Here is a 16,675-nt window from a genome sequence, read left to right as displayed (position 1 = left end):
TGGCCAGGCGTGGTGGCGGGTGCCTGTAATCCCAGCTACTCGGGAGGCTGAGGCAAGAGAATCACTTGAATCCGGGAGGTGGAGGTTGTGGTGAGCCAAGATCATGCCATTGTACTCCAGTCTGGGCAATGAGTGAAACTCTGTCTCAAAAAAAAAAAAAATTAAAAAAAAAAAAAATCATTTCTCAGGAAAATAAACATAAAACTAGGGATCAGAATAAGATCTACCTTAGTACCATTGTGATTTACTAGAAATGTCTGAGTTACTTTAAAAGAAAAAGGGAAAATATGTAAAAGTCAAGTATAACTTTGGAACAGACCTAATTAAAGATAATGATGGTACTGATTTTAAATCTATTTCAAGCAAACACACGTTGATGAATGCCAGATTGGATAAAGAAAATGTGGTACATATACACCATAGAATACCATGCAGCCAAAAAAAGAGCGAAATCATGACCCCTTGCAGCAACAAGGATGGAGCTGGAGGCCATTATCCTAAGCAAACTAATGCAGAAAACCAAACACGTCATGTTCTCACTTGTAAGTGGGAGCTAAACACTGAGTACACATGGACAAAGATGAGAATAACAGACACGGGAATACAAGATGGGGGAGGGAAGGAGAGGGTCAAGGGCTAAAAAACTGCCTATTGGGTACTATGCCCACTACCTGGGAGATGGGAACTCATTCATATTCTAAGCCTCAGAATCATGCAATATACCTGTGTAAAAACCTGTACATGTACCCCCCTGAATTTATTTAAAAAGTTGAAAACTATTTCAAGGTGACATGTAAATGAAGGATACTGGCTTCAAAACAGAAAAATTAAACAATGGCATATTGCTGAAATTCCTAAAAGCAAATACTCAAATGTTTGTAAGAGCTTACTAAAACAATCCAGAAGTTCCTTTGAGTTGAAGCTAGCTAGCTGCAAGGTGACTAAAGAATAAAAAAAATAATAAGCCAATCCAGAAGTAACAAAACAGAAGGACTCAATATTTAACAAAGGTCAGTGGGTCAACTTTTTCTACTGATACAGCACGACACAGACGGTCAGGAGCCTGTGGTTCCCATCTTGTGCTCCACCTCTTTCTAGTGTTGTGGTCTCATTTTTCTCATCTGTTAAATGAGGATAATATTAGTACCTACTTCGTGGGGTTCTGGGAGGACTTAAGATAAAACATGATTATATACCAAGTACAAATATTAGTTTTCAAGCTATTTTCAAGTGTATCATTATGAAGATTTAACTGTAGACTGTACTCCATTCTATGCAATGCAAAAAAAAATTCAAGTCAACTAAAAAATAGACTAAAGGTCTTATTGCATACTTATTTTACATAAGGGAGGCTTACTCTTGAAGAAATGGCGGATATCAGAAACAAGATTGATGGATTTAATATGTAAGATGAAAACACCTTATTAAAACCAAAGTAAGACAATAGGATGGAGAGTAATTTGAAACCCCTTACTATCCAGAATATATAAGTGAAACGAAAGCCAGTACTTAGATTTCCCTTGATAAGTGATGGAAAAAGAATCATTTTCATGAGGCAATGTAGGTAATAAATTAGCACTAGATATATAATCCTGCTGATAACTAAAGAAAATTAAAGTAGATAGTATTTGGACACTGCTTTGGGTATATCTTGTAAAACGTGTTTGAGGTTATAATTTATTTCAGTCACATTCTTTAGCTTAAGCTCTCCAAACCTGTAACACTCTTTATTCTTTTACTGCAATAAACTGCAAAAAAAAAAAAAAAAAAAACTTGTAATTGAACAGACTTGCCACCAGGTGTCATTTCTGTTTAACTTTAAAATTGAATGAGGGGAAGGAGGGGGAGCCATTGCTTTAAGATTTATGGTAGGCCTTCAGAGCGAGATAAATTCTGCAGAGACCTACATACACAAAACTACAGATGCAAAAGACTCTCCTCAGAGGGAAATTCAGAGAAGTAAATTCACCCAGTAAACATCCTTTTAACATTTTGAGTCACTTTAAAAATGTGATAAAAAATAATTTGGAGAAAACATCTTTTGATAAATAGAACAAACATTTAAGTTCGGTTTTGTATTATTGAAAATAATTATGGGGACAGAGGAGAGAGAGGAAGGAAAAGAGAAAAAAAAATAGAACCAAAAGAAAAGAAGTAGGAAGAATAGATAAAAAGAATGTTCCCTTTTTTAAACAAATCACTATCTTTTTAGGCAGTCTTGTCGTTTTAAAAACAACATCCACTACAAATGTATTAAAATGACAAAATATTTCTACCACATGGCTTATATTATCTCACAACCTGTTAAGAAACTATCTGCCTCTCAATGAAATCCAATCCAAACTGGACTCAAGCCAAGACCTGACATAGCGGAAAAGACATGGACCGAGCTTCCAGGATGACGGACCAGGATCACACCTGGGTCACACTGTGGCCTTCACAGGCTGAGTGATCTCTGCAAGTGACTAGGTCTCCTTGAGCCTCAGTTTTAAATCTGTAAGTGGGGATAATGTCACCTATCTCAGAGTTTCTGAGAGACTATAAAACTAATGTAAGTAAAAACACACATGTAGGAAAACACATATTGCCTCAAAGACAGCAAACTTAATATTTTCTAAATCTGATTCTGTTCTATGTTAAATATTTAAGTTTGACACTATTCGCTAATATGAACCTTTTCCATTCAGCTATTTCTCAGTTCCTTATCCCAGAACACTTTTTTTCTCCCTCCTCTCTAAATTTCAACCAGAGTGAAAGGAAAAACCTCTCAATGATTCTCAATACCCTTCCATCTATGTTACAAGTTAACATTTTCTTGTTTTCTTAATGACACTAAGATTGTTGCTAATTATTTCATATATCCCCACTCCTGTTCACCCAGTAATACGTGCTGGGAACTGATCTTAAAAAAAAAAACAAACAAAAAAAAAAAAAAAAAAAAAAAAACACAGTCATTCTCTCAGTATCTAGAATGATCCATCCATTTTACTCTTTCAACAAATACCTATGGAGCACCTGGTGTGAATATTCAAGGCACTGCATCAGGTGCTGGAAATACAGAGTAAGAGGTATAGGACACAAAGCACAGTGGTCACCCTAATAAAGGGAGAAGAGGAGAGGCAAGTGGGGGAGGCAGAGGGGGCACTCAGGTGGCTCCGTGGTGCGAGTGTCAGCTGGAGATAAACTCTTATCATTTGGACAGCGGCCACCAGAGAAAGTTGTCATCAATAACATGTTATTGAGCACTAGTTATATGCAAAGCCCTCATAAGCTTTATCAAGTCAAGATTTTGATAATTTAATAGCCCAAAAAGTGACTTCTCTGAAAAGCTGACATTTTCTTACAGGTTAGAGCACACTAGGGTTTAACAGTTAATTGCTTATTTGCGTTTGTTTTTCAGAGTTTATTCTTGAAATAAAAGCTGATTTCATCATTAGATTCTAAAGTTTCTGCTCATTCATAAAGCATGTCATGTTGTCGTTTTTTAACTGAGGATGTTTTGCTGTATTGCCCAGACTGGTATTGAACTCCTGGGCTCAAGTGACTCTCCCACCTCAGCCTCCCAAGTAGCTGGGATTACAAGCATGTGCCACCACTCCTGGCTAAGAATGACATGTTTAGAACTAGACTTTGTCCGCTTTAAGGCCTGTTTGCCTTTTGTTTACTGACATTAGTGGATCTGAGGGTTATATTTGGAACCAACATTTAAAACAATGTTATCCTAATTTATCATGTAATTGGGATGTTTGTGACAATATATACAACGGAAGTGTTAAAAACACAGATGTAAACTAACTGAAGAGGTTGTGTGTGTGAGAGAGAGAGACAGAGAGAGAAAAGAGAGAGAGAGAAGATAGGAGGGGAGGGGAGGGGAAAGGACCAAGAAAACCAGGAATAAATATGCCATGCTCTGTAAACAGTGTCTCAGGATGCTCTTATTAAGACTTTAAGAAGTTTACTTGGACCACGTATTTTACATCTAGTTCTGCATTTTGCAGATGAGGAAACTCAGGTTAGGAGAAGATTCTTGTCCTGTCTGATTTCCAATCCCATGTTCTTGTCACCATATGAAATTGTCTCTACGAGACAGTAGATCCAGGAGTTCTTGAGTTCTTGACAAGCTGTACTAACAGCATTTGGCCATCAGTCCCTCCTTGTCATAAACACTCTGCAGCTTTGGCTCTGTGGCTCTGCATGCTCTGCCTCTCCATTTCCTTTATCTTATCTAACTACATGCCTTGCTCAGAGCTCTGTCCTTGGCTCACTACTCTCTAAATATTCTTCTTTAGTGATCTTATCTACCACAAAGGTTTCAATTATCACTTCTCAGTAATGTCACAATCTGGGCTTCCACCACTAGTAGGAACTGGCTGCTAAACATTTACACCTGCTCCACTAGCTGTTCCCTTCACCTCAACATGACTCAAACTGACTACACCATCATCTTTGCCATATCCTTTCTCCCCTTGGCCTCCCTAATGGTTTTCATAGTACAGATGGGGCAAGGCTTCTGAGTCATCCTTTACTCTTCCTTTTCCTTCATCCCTCATTTAAAGGATACTTGTTGGTCATCTAGACTGGTCTTTTCTTCACTGACAGTTGAACTCACAGGCATCTCTTATCTTCCATCCAAAGCGTTACCAAGTTATACTCCCACCACTACCACTGTATATGCATAAATTACAGCTACCTGGATTCCCTTCATCCATCCTGCACACCACTAACAGATTTTTATCAGCAGATTGCTCTGAGGGGAAATTCCTGGCTAGAAAGCCTCCTGTGGCTTCCCACTGTCTAGGACCGTTATGCCTGTGACCCATATGCTTTTATATTCTCATCTCCTCTGTTCCTCTACGTATTTTCTAAATAAAATCTAAGTAAACTCAACCATTTGAAGTTCCCTGTACATGACTTATACTTCCTTAGTTTTACCCCATTGCTCATTTATTCAGCCTGGAATGTTTTCTCTCCTCAATTCCTCCCTATTGAAATCCTGTGCACCTGTCAATGCCACCTATTCTGTGAAATCTTCTCTATTCACCCCTTTGAACTTGTGCATGTGTCTGGTCATTCTGAGAGAGGATAGTATCTTATTTGTTTTGGGTCACTGTCTCTCCCAGCTAATTCAGTAGCGCGCACAAGGCTTTGGGTAATGCAAACACTCAGTATGTGTTTATGAAATGAGTAATGGGAGTGAAATGAAAAATGCAAAACTGCAAAATCACCCAGAAGCACCTTTTCTAATCATCCACTAGAATTTATACCAGCTAATTAATTACCAGGGTCATTTTTGCTTTTTTCTCAACTTGAACTTACTTTAAAGTTTAAAAAAAAAAAAAAAAAAAGTTTCCTTTTCCCTGATGCTTACTGGTGGCAGAGAAAGGAAATCAAAATTTTTTTGAGTTAGTAGGGGAAGGGTGTCTAGGAATTAAAATTTTAGTGTATCACCTAACTGAATACCAGTGAATTAACTATTTTTTTTTTTAATCAAGGACAGCAAATGTCTTTTTTTTTTTTTAGATGTAGTTTTGTTCTTGCTGCCCAGGCTGGAGTGCAATGGCGCGATCTCGGCTCACCGCAACCTCTGCCTCCTGGGTTCAAGTGATTCTCCTGCCTCAGCCTCCCGAGTAGCTGGGATTACAGGCATGTGCCATCACACCCGGCTAATTTTTGTATCTTCAGTAGAGACAGGGTTTCTCCATGTTGGTCAGGCTGGTCTCGAACTCCCAACCTCAGGTAATTTGCCTGCCTCGGCCTCCCAAAGTGCTGGGATTACAGGCGTGAGCCACCACGCCTAGCAGCAAATGTCTTCTATATAAGATTCTTCTTTAATTAACAACCAGAGAAGAAGTAAAAACTATCTTACGCAGATCTAGAAACAACTTGGTCTGCAATGCCCTATATGAAGTCACAGTGTTTTAGAATGAGAACATCTACGATGGAATACTACTGATGTGAATTCTAGCCCTTCAAACAGTAAGAAATGTTGAGAGCCACGCTTTTCAGCCTCTAGTTACCTCTCCAGGTAGCTAAGAGGGGGGTAAAAATCCTGGGCCTATTGTTTCCTGGAAGAAGTTAAAGATTCTATTTGATCCTTGCTTTCTCAAGACTCTTATTAAGATGAGAAGTGTATTTATTAATTCATTTACCCTCAGATGTTGACTATGTGAATAAGAAATGAATTTTCTTATTGACCAAGGTCAAGAAGGCAAAGTAGCATAACTGTAATACAGTTTAGCACACTGAAGAGAATAAATGGAATCATCAGGGCATTAGAAAAGCAAAATGACAAGCATTTGCCTTTTTGAGGGTCAGGGATGTCACATCCTGCTTTTGAGATGTAGGAGGTTCCTGCATTCCCTTTAAATCAATTATTAATATCTTTTGAAGTTTCTAGTCTAGAGTCTGAACCTAAGGTTACAGACAGAAACCAACTCACATGAATTCTGCCATCTTTGATGGCAGGACCATCTTCAGCAAGACGAAGGATGAACAGCCCCATGTTGTACTCCTTCCCCCCTCGGAGGCTGAATCCAAAGCCCCGGGGGCCTCTCTCCAGCTCTACTGGGTAACAACCAAGGCTCTAGAGAGAAAGAAGTATAAGAAAAGCAAGTTCTCATGGACTGTTTATTTACATTTTGAAGAAAGACTACTTCTATAGCTAGGGGAAATGATTTATACTCTCAATGTGCATTTCTATATTGTAAAGAAGGAATGTAGGTTTTGGTTAAAGGGCTCCTTAATTTTTATAAATGCAGCCTAAACTAATCTGAAGGTTACATGTCTTTTCTAGTTGGTCAATGTGCAATGGAACAGAGAACAGAATTTTGCAAAGTGCTTCCTTTAAGTAGCATTTGACTAACTTTCCTGAAAAACAAACAAATAACAAACAAAAAACCCTAATTTGATTCTGTAAAATACTATTTACTTCTAAGTACTTAACCAAGGGTTCAAAGTTCTCTTGCTATAGGGGAAACTTTTCTTTCACACCTGACACCCTCCCGTGGATGCCAACAGAATGCCAAACACATGGCAGGTCTTCGAGAATTATTAGTTTTGCAAACAAATTTATCTGAACTGATTTGCAATAAAAATTCACCAATGCCAGTGGTATGGCAACTCAAAATATCACTCCCCGTCTAGGGGAATGTTTGTTTACCTGATTGTGCCGACTGCCTACAACTGAAATTACTGCGGTGTCAGGCTGTGCAAGGTGCTTGTGGTCTGACCAAGAATGTCTGTAAGAAGTGGAGACATCTTTTCCAATTTCACCTTCTAGGGCACTTCTACAAGAGAGAGAAATCAAGTCACTCTCTGAACTGAGAAAATGAAAAACAGTCTAAAGGCAGATTAACTTCTTTTCTTTTAAAAGCTCAACCTTGCCATTTTCCCTCTGACAAACCACTGTGAAGACAGACTATATCTAAAATCAGAGGGGTGCTAGGAGAAACCTGGCCATTAATTCCAACATACCTTGAAGTCTGTCAATATCCCCAATTTTTTTAAGGACATCTCAGAGCAGTTTATATCAAAGAAAACTGCAACCAAATAACTACACCAGAGGGCAGTTAAGCTGACCCTGTCACAGTGAAAAATGGCTCTCCTGCAGCACCAATGCCTGTGAAGATGCTGATTTCTGGAAATCTAGTTTTTGTTTCATGGCTAATATTTTCAACGAAAGAGGACAGAAATACACACAAAAACCTGCTCTGCTCAGGTGGCCTGATAACGATAGCAATCCATATGGGTCTGCAGTTTCCCTATGAAAACTAGGAGGACGGCCGGGCGTGGTGGCTCAAGCCTGTAATCCCAGCACTTTGGGAGGCCGAGGCGGGCGGATCACGAGGTCAGGAGATCGAGACCATCCTGGCTAACACGGTGAAACCCCGTCTCTACTAAAAAAATACAAAAAACTAGCCGGGCGAGGTGGCGGGCGCCTGTAGTCCCAGCTACTCCGGAGGCTGAGGCAGGAGAATGGCGTAAACCCGGGAGGTGGAGCTTGCAGTGAGCTGAGATCTGGCCACTGGACTCCAGCCTGGGTGGCAGAGCGAGACTCCGTCTCAAAAAATAAAAATAAAAAAAAATAAAAACTAGGAGGACCAAGAGTAGCAGAGCCAGATGCTACTGTCATTTCTTTCTAATCCTCGCATGTCAGGCAAGATTGGATAATTATGCTGTGCCTGGGATGGAGGCTGGAAGAGGGACGAAGGTACTGAATGGGTAGGTGGAGGCAATGGGGACGGTATTTGAGGAACAGGCAAGAGTTGTCACATTGACCTCAACAGCTGGCATCTGCATTACTGTATGGGGGTGGATGATGGGGAGTGGGCTTATGAATAGCAGAGCAATAAGGAGAGAATAAGGAAAAACAAAAACAAAAACAAAAAACCTGAGAATAGCCCCACCTGTCCCCAGGTATGTGGTTGGCCTGTGACTGTCCCATGGGCCTGTGCTGCAGGGCTGGGCTTTGCCTGGCTGAGTTTGTTCCTGATGGTGGACCATGATGCTCTGTTCAAATGAGAAAACAAAAGAAATAAGAATTTGTACATAAAAATGTGAAGACCAAGTGGATCTGTGAAAGTGAGACAATAACAGATGGTTACTGCTATACTGACTTCAGTGGCTTTAGCATGAGCAGCACTATTGTCAGCTGTCTGGAACTGGCACATTAACATCTTTTTTCCCTGTGGCTTTTGATTAAAGTTTATGTGTCAGGAGAATAGGAATCATATTATGTCCCCATTTTCACCTTTGTTTTAGTCATCCATATAACATAAAATTCAGAAATGAATATAATATTTATCTAGAAGACAGAGCTCCAGGAACTATACTGTTGCCTATTCTATGGGTTTCCAGAGCACACACCTAATAATTGGTAACCCATTCTAGATAACAAAGTCAAGTCTCAGGAATGCTGGAACACGGAGGCCAGTCTGCAAACGAAACTCACACCTTTCAACCTGCATCCTCAATATAGGAGCAGTTATTTTGCCTGACACTGAGAACCAAAGACAAACTTACAGAATCCTGAGTGCTAACAAATGTTTATAAATATCCTACTGCTTCTATTTTCTCAGAACACCAATATAGGTAAAAACATTACATCTGCTTCTGTATCATTCCTAACAGCTCTGGATTCCCTGCTGTTCCTTGAAGGTAGCTTTCACAGCTAAGCATAGTGACTGCCTGCACCTAGAACTAGATGGCAAGGAGGGGAGGCTGGCAGACTCATATTTTTGAAGTTGAAACTTTTGAACATTTTATTATGTTTAAATATAAAAGCATAGGATATTTAAAGTATCAGAGAGAGCGAGCACAGCTTAACGATTAAGACCATGAACTCTGAGCAAGATGGACAGAGTTTAAGCCTGACCCATCATTCACTAGCTGTGTGTTCTTGAGCAAATCTGTTATGTTATCTGTGCTTTGAATCCTCTTGTCTATGAAAGGGGAAATACAGTTACCTCATTGAGTTATAGTATCAAAGGAGCTTATAAATGTGCATGCTTAGAATAGTGCCTGGCATATAACAGTCACAATATAACAGTTTCTGTTATAACTATCATCATTTTCATCATCATCAAAATAATATCTCTCACTTGGTATTGCATTTCTCCTTAAGCATATATTCTGAAATCTTTACCTTGCTTTACAAAAATGTTAAATGTAGAGGATATTTTAAGTTAGAAAACCATATGGAAGCTGATATAACCTGAATCTTAGAATACAATAGAGAAAATCTCACGTTAAAGATAAAAGATATGAATATTAAGGAGCAGTTTCCATTGAGAAAGCTGAAACTTCAGGCTTCGCTACAATACATGCATCACTATTTTATGGCTTGGATTAAGTTGCTACTTTCCAAAGTTCTGTGAGACTAAAAACACAGATAAATCGCTTATTTCTATTGAAAAACTTCTTGTAGCTAGAGAGTACTCTAAAAACACAGGCCAGAGAGTAGAAAGTGGCAGGAGGAAGAAATGGTATATGGCCAAGCCAGGTGGCTGGCCCCTGAGGATTTCTACGCCCTCTGGCTGCTAGGCTTAGGTGTGAACATGGATTTAACAACGTGTACCAGACCTGGAGATGCAGAACCAACCTCTGGACCAGAACTTATCCAGAGGGTTGTGTTTCTTCTTTAAAGTCAAGTATTCTAGGAAGGGGGGTGGGGGTGGAGTGGGCTATGAACTTTTTTTTTTTGGAGACCTGGACATTGGCTGCTCTTTTATATTGCTATCATGAATTTTATTTTTCCTGAGTAACTTTAACAAGTTGTTTATACTGACCTCCTAACTGCTCTCTTTGCCACTGAAGAAGACTCCAGTTTTAACACACAAGTTGAAATATGCCACTGTCTTGTGTAAAAAACCTATGGTGGGCTGGGTGTGGTGGCTCACACCTGTAATCCCAGCACTTTGGGAGGCCAAGGCAGGCGGATCACCTGGTCAGGAGTTTGAGACCAGCCTGGCCAACATGGCCAGGCTGTCTCTACTAAAAATACAAAAATTAGCTGGATGTGGTGGCACGCGCCTGTAGTCCCAGCTACTTGGGAGGCTGAGGCAGGAGAATCGTTTGAACCCAGGAGATGGAGGTTGCAGTGAGCCGAGATCATGCCACTGCATTCCAGCCTAGGTGACACAGCAAGACTCTATCTCAAACAAAAACAAAAACAACCTATGGTGACGTTTTCTTGCTCATAAGATACTATCCAACCTTGTTACCTGGGCACGCCTGCCTTTCCATTTCACCTCGTGTTGAAAATTTCACCTCCTCTGTGAAATCCTATCTGGCTTATCCTTAAGCACATTGTGATCACAATGTTCTCACAGCATTTCCCACATTGTGTCAGAGCTGACAGAACACCTGTCTCTCCTACCATCCTCTGAACTCCTTGATTGCAAGAATCACACCTCAGTTATCTCAATATTCCTGTACTCGCTAGAAATTTCCAGAAGTTCTTCCACATTTGCTTCCTGGGTATGTCAATTTCAAGGTACCTGTCTCTAAACTTTACTGCCCAGTATAGAGTTGGATTCTTTTCGGTCACTGTAAATTCATGGTTAATATTAAGGGAATGAAAAATGATGGGGAAAATTCCATCTGCCAACAAGATGACTGGGAGATACTGGTAACTTTGCATATGGCCAAGAGAGATAATTTATCAGCGTTACTAGCTTGGCTATTGTAATGAGTGTATAACATCAGAGCAGGACAACAGAAGTAATATGATCAATTTCAAGTTTTCCTCTACCTTCCACTCTAGATGAGACATTTCAGTTTTAGGCAAAATGTACCACAAATTGGTGCAGTTACATGTTTTTTGTTGTCTTCATCAAATTTAAGTAAAACTTCCTATCACTGGGATTCTTTTCATTTTTAGTCCTTCAACCCGTGCTACATGCTACGTGGCTTCTCCATTTTTTTCTGTTATAAGCTATTTTACTTCACAAAGTCAAATATTTATTCCATAATGTCAAACAGGCCTATCTTCTCTCTGAATTTTATTTGAAAATTCTTAAAATAGTAAAGCAATGGGTTAAGTATATCTCTCCCTTGATGAGAATTCAGTTTTTGCTGGGCTTTCTGTCTGTAAGTATAGGTATGCCTCATTTCAGCGTACCTCACTATATTGCATTTTTTATAAATTGAAGGTTTGTGGCAACCCTGCATTGGGCGAGTCTATTGGAGTCATTTGTCCAACAGCATGTGCTCACTTTCATGTCTCTGTGTCACATTTTGGTAATTCTTCCAATATTTCCAACTTTTTCTTTATTATTATATCTGTTATGGTGATCTGTGGTCAGTGATCTTTGATATTTATATTCTTGTACCCACTGGAAATTCCTAGGTTTTCCACCTTTGCTTACTGGGTATGTCAATTTCAAGTCACTTGTCTCTAATTGTTTTTGGGTGCCATGAACCACACCCATATAAAATGGCAAACATAATTGATAAATATGTGTGTGCTGACTGCTCCATCAACTAGCCTTTCCCCATCTTTCTCCCTCTTCTCAGGCTCTCTATTCCCTGAGACACACAATATTGAAATCATGCCAATTAATAACCCTACAATGACCTCTATGTATTCAAGTGAAAGAAAGAGTTGCACATCTCTCATTTTACATCAAAAGCTAGACATGACTAAGCTTAGTGAGGAAGGCATGTTGAGATCCGCGACAGGCTGAAAGCTAGGCCTCTTGTACCAGTTAGCCAAGTTGTGAATGCAAAAGAAAGTTCTTGAAGAAAATTGTAAATATTACGCCAGTGAACAAATGAATGATAAGAAAATGAAACAGCCTTATTGCTGGATATGGAGAAAGTTTTAGTGGTCTGGATAGAAGATCAAACCAGTCACAATATTTCCATAAGTAAAAACCTAATCGAGAGCAAGGCCCTAACTCTCTTCCATTGAGAGCTGAGGAAGCCTCAGAAGAAAAGTGTGAAGCTAGAAGAAGCTGGTTCATTAGGTTTAAGGAAAGAAGTCATCTCCATAACATAAAACTGTAAGGTGAAGCAGCAAGTGCTGATACAGAAGCTGCAGCAACTTTTCCAGAAGATTCAGCTAATCTTTGGTAAAGGTGGCTACACTAAACAACAGATTTTCAAGGTAGACAAAACAGTCTCTTATTAGAAAAAGATGCCATCTAGGACTTTCACAGCTAGAAAGGAGAAGTCAATGCCTGGCTTCAAAGCTTCAAAGGACAGGCTGACTCTCGTTACGGGCTAATGCAGCTGGTGAATTCATGTGCTCATTTACACTCCAAAAATCTTAGGGCCCTTACGAATTTTGCTAAATCTACTCTGCTTATGCTCTAAAAATGGAACAATAAAGGCTGGATGATAGCACATCTGTTTACAGCACGATTTACTGAATACCTTAATACCACTGTTGAGACCTACTGCTCAGAGAAAAAGATTCCTTTCAAAATATTACTGCTTACTGACAATGCACCTTGTCACTCAAGAGATCTGATGGAGAAATACAAGGAGATAAATGTTGTTTTCATGCCTTCCAATACAACATTCATTCTGTAGCCCATGGATCGAGGAGTAATTTTGACTTTCAAGTCTTAGTATTTAAGAAATACATTTGGTAAGTCTATAGCTGCCACAGATCATGATTTTTCTATGGGTCTGGGCAAAGCAAATTGAAAACCCAGAAAGGATTCACCGTTCTAGATGATATTAAGAACATTCGTGATTCATGGAGTAGAGGTCAAAAATATCAACATTAACAGGAATTTGGAATAACTTGATTCTAGTTCCCATGGATGACTTTCACAGGTTCAAGACTTCAGTGGAGGAAGTAACTGCAGATGTGGTAGAAATAGCAAGAGAACAGAATTAGAAGTAGAGCCTGAAGATGGGACTGAATTGCTGTAATCTCATGACGGAACTTGAACAGGTGAGGATTTTCTTCCTACAGATAAGCAAAGAAGTAGTTTCTTGAGATGAAATCTACTCCTGGTGAAGATGCTGTGAACATCATTGAAATGACCACAAAGGATTTAGAATAGTACATAACCTTAGTTGATAAAGTAGTAGCAAAGTTTGAGAGGATGAAGTCCAATTTTGAAAGAGGTTTTACTGTGGGTAAAATGCTATCAAACAGCATCACATGCTACAGAGAGATCTTTAGTGAAAGAAAGAGTCAATCAATGTAGCAGACTTTATTGTTGTCTTATTTTAAGAAATTGCTACAGCCACCTCAACCTTCAGCAACCACCACCCAAATCAGTCAGCAACCATCAACATCGAGGCAAGACCCTCTACCAGCATAAAGATTAAGACTTACTAAAGGCCCAGATGATCATTAGCATTTCTTAGCAATACAGTATATTTTCATTAAGGTATGTATATTGTTTTTTAAGATATACTGCTATTGCACACTTAAGAGACTATATAGTGTATAGTGCATTTAGTATAGTGTAAATATAACTTCTATATGCACTAGAAAACCAAAAAGTTCATGTGATTCACTTTATTGCAATATTCACTACCTAATGGCAGTGGCCCTATAACTGAACCTGCAGTATCTCCAAGGTATGCCTATAATAATATACTTAAGAGAAAGTGTATCTTCAAAAGATAAAAAACAAAATCCACAATTAAACTACAGGAATAAACATTGTAATCTATTGAGAATCACCTTACCAAGAGTAAATAAGAACCCTATGAGACAACATTCTAAAACTCTTATTAAAGGACATAAAAGATGATCTGAGTAATTGGAAAGACAGTCCATGATCTTTGGTGGGATGACTTAATATGTAAAGATATTCTCCCCCCATCAAAAAAATATATATACATACACACATGTATATTTATATACACATAGACACAATATATCCCCAAAAAACTGCACTTTGACTTTTTTGGAGGAGCTTAATAATTTGCTCTAAAATTTTGTATAGAAAAGTTCCATGAATATATAGTCAATTTCGAGAAACAGAGAGACAGATAGGTTTGCCCTAATAGGCAGATATATTAGGATATATCACAGATAAAAAAAAATAAAAAACACACACACATATATCATCAGCCCAAGAACAAATAAACTAATAGAACAGAATAGAGAACTTGGAGACTCATGTTTAAAGGGGAAGTTGCTATATAGGAGAGATGACATCACAAATAAATAAGGCAAAGAAGTGCTGTCTAATAGCTGGTGTTGGGAAAATTGGCTCATGTTAAGAATAAAAAATAAAACCACATCCCTCCTAAAACTACATACAAAGGTAGGCTCCAGATGGATTAAAGACCTAGGTACAAAAATCAAAATTACAAATCTGGTATTAGATCATATAAAAGAAAGATCTCTGTGATGTGGGGGGAAATGACTTATCTTAAATAAAACCTCAAGAGTTTAAGCTGTAGGTAAAAAGTGACAAATTTGATTACATCTAAATTAAGAATTTCTGTATAATAAAGGGTACCATGGTCAAAGAACATAGATAGCAGAAAAAGATATTTATAGTCTCTAAAACAAAACTACTACTGAAGTCCATATAATTCATGAGCAACCACTAAATATCAACAAGACAGAAATCCCACAAGAAAAAAACTCAAGCGTATGAAGAGATGCTGAAATTCATGGACAATCAGAGAAATGCAAATTAAATAATGAGACAATACCTTCATGCTTTAGGCTAGCAAATTCAAAAGCTGATGATAACAAGTACTGGTGGGGAAGTAAAGGCATACAAATCCTCAATGTTTTGCTGGTGGGAATAGATGGATCCAACAATCTGACAGTATCAAATCAAGCACATGTATACCCTTTGATCAAGTAATTTCACTCCCAGAAATTCTCACACTGTTTTTTATTTTTTAAGAGATAAGGTCTTGCTATGTTATCTAGGCTGGCCTAAACTTCTGGGCTCAAGTGATCCTCCTGTGTAGCTAGGACTACAAGCATGTGCCACCAATGCCTGGCTTCTCACACTGTTTTGTAACATAGATATGTGAAGATGTGTATTATAGAATTGTTTGTAATACTGTAGTGTTGTAGGCAATGTGACTGTCTATAGGGAAGTGGACAGGTTATTTGTTGTAAATATTCATGGAAAACTATCAAGCAGTTAAAAGCAATCAATTATGTTCACCCAGCAATGCAGATAAATCTTAAAAGCATATGATGCTATGATACCAAAACACAAGCACCGCCCCTGCAAATAGATGAATTAGACTTCTTCAGCATTAAAACTTTTGTCCATCAAAGGATAGTATCAAGAAAGTAAAAACATGAATGGAGACCGGGAGAAAAATACTTGCAAACCATGTATCTGATAAAGGTCTAGTATTCAGAAAACAATTCAATAATAAAAAAGACAAATAACTGAGTTATAAATGGCAAAGGATTTAAATAGACATTTATGTAAAGAAGATTTACAAATAGTCAATAAGCACATGAAAAGATGTTCAACATCATTACTCATCAGCAAAATGCCAGTCAAAACCACAACGAAATACCATTTCACACCCACTAGGATGGATAGAAAACAAACCCCCGAAACAGAAAATAAGTGTTGGCAAGGATATGGGGAAATGGAAGCCTCATATATTGCTGGTGGGAATATAAAAGGGTGCAGCTGTTGTGGAAAACCGTTTTGAAGTTCTTCAAAAAGCTAAACATAGTTACCATGCGACCCAACAATTCCACTCCTAGGTATACAACCAAGAAAAATGAAATCATACATCAACACAAAAACCTATAAAACAACGTTTGTAGTGGCATTATTCACAGTAGTAGAAACAACTCAAATGTCTATCAAATGATTAATAGGTAAGCAAAATATATGTATGCATAATGAAATACTATTCATTAGTCATAAAAAGGAATGCAGTACTGATACATGCTACAACTAGGATGCACCTTGAAAACATTTTGCCAAGTGAAAGAAGCCAGACACAAAAGGCCACATACTGTACGATTCTATTTATATGAAATACCCAGCAAATCCACAGAGACAGAAAGTGAATTAGTGGTTGCCTAGGAATGGGGGTTTCAAGAGAATGGGAAGTGATTTCTAATGGGTATGAAGTTTCTTTTGGAGGCAATAAAATGTGGAACTAGTGGTAATGATTGCAAAATCCTGTGAATATACTAAAAACCACTGAATTATACTAAAACCACTGAATTGCATATATATATATATAAAATTTTTTTTTTTTT

At 38.3% G+C, this 16,675-nt stretch overlaps 1 protein-coding gene across 2 annotated transcripts in view; it reads right to left on the bottom strand.

The window, feature by feature from the left end:
* Positions 1 to 16,675, bottom strand: part of MAGI3 (membrane associated guanylate kinase, WW and PDZ domain containing 3) — a 299,696-nt gene that overhangs the window by 6,402 nt on the left and 276,619 nt on the right. For both annotated transcript variants that reach the window (XM_017869748.1, XM_017869749.1), the window contains exons 18-20: positions 8,406 to 8,508; positions 7,160 to 7,286; positions 6,440 to 6,583 (exon numbers count right to left, since the gene is read on the bottom strand). In XM_017869748.1, the coding sequence (XP_017725237.1) occupies positions 6,440 to 6,583; positions 7,160 to 7,286; positions 8,406 to 8,508 (374 nt within the window). The remainder of the gene's footprint in view (positions 1 to 6,439; positions 6,584 to 7,159; positions 7,287 to 8,405; positions 8,509 to 16,675) is intronic.

The sequence above is a fragment of the Rhinopithecus bieti genome, unplaced genomic scaffold (genome assembly GCF_001698545.2).
Source record: "Rhinopithecus bieti isolate Rb0 unplaced genomic scaffold, ASM169854v2 scaffold_3040, whole genome shotgun sequence".
Classification (NCBI taxonomy): Eukaryota; Metazoa; Chordata; class Mammalia; order Primates; family Cercopithecidae; genus Rhinopithecus; species Rhinopithecus bieti.
This window is presented reverse-complemented; position numbering and strand designations above follow the sequence as displayed.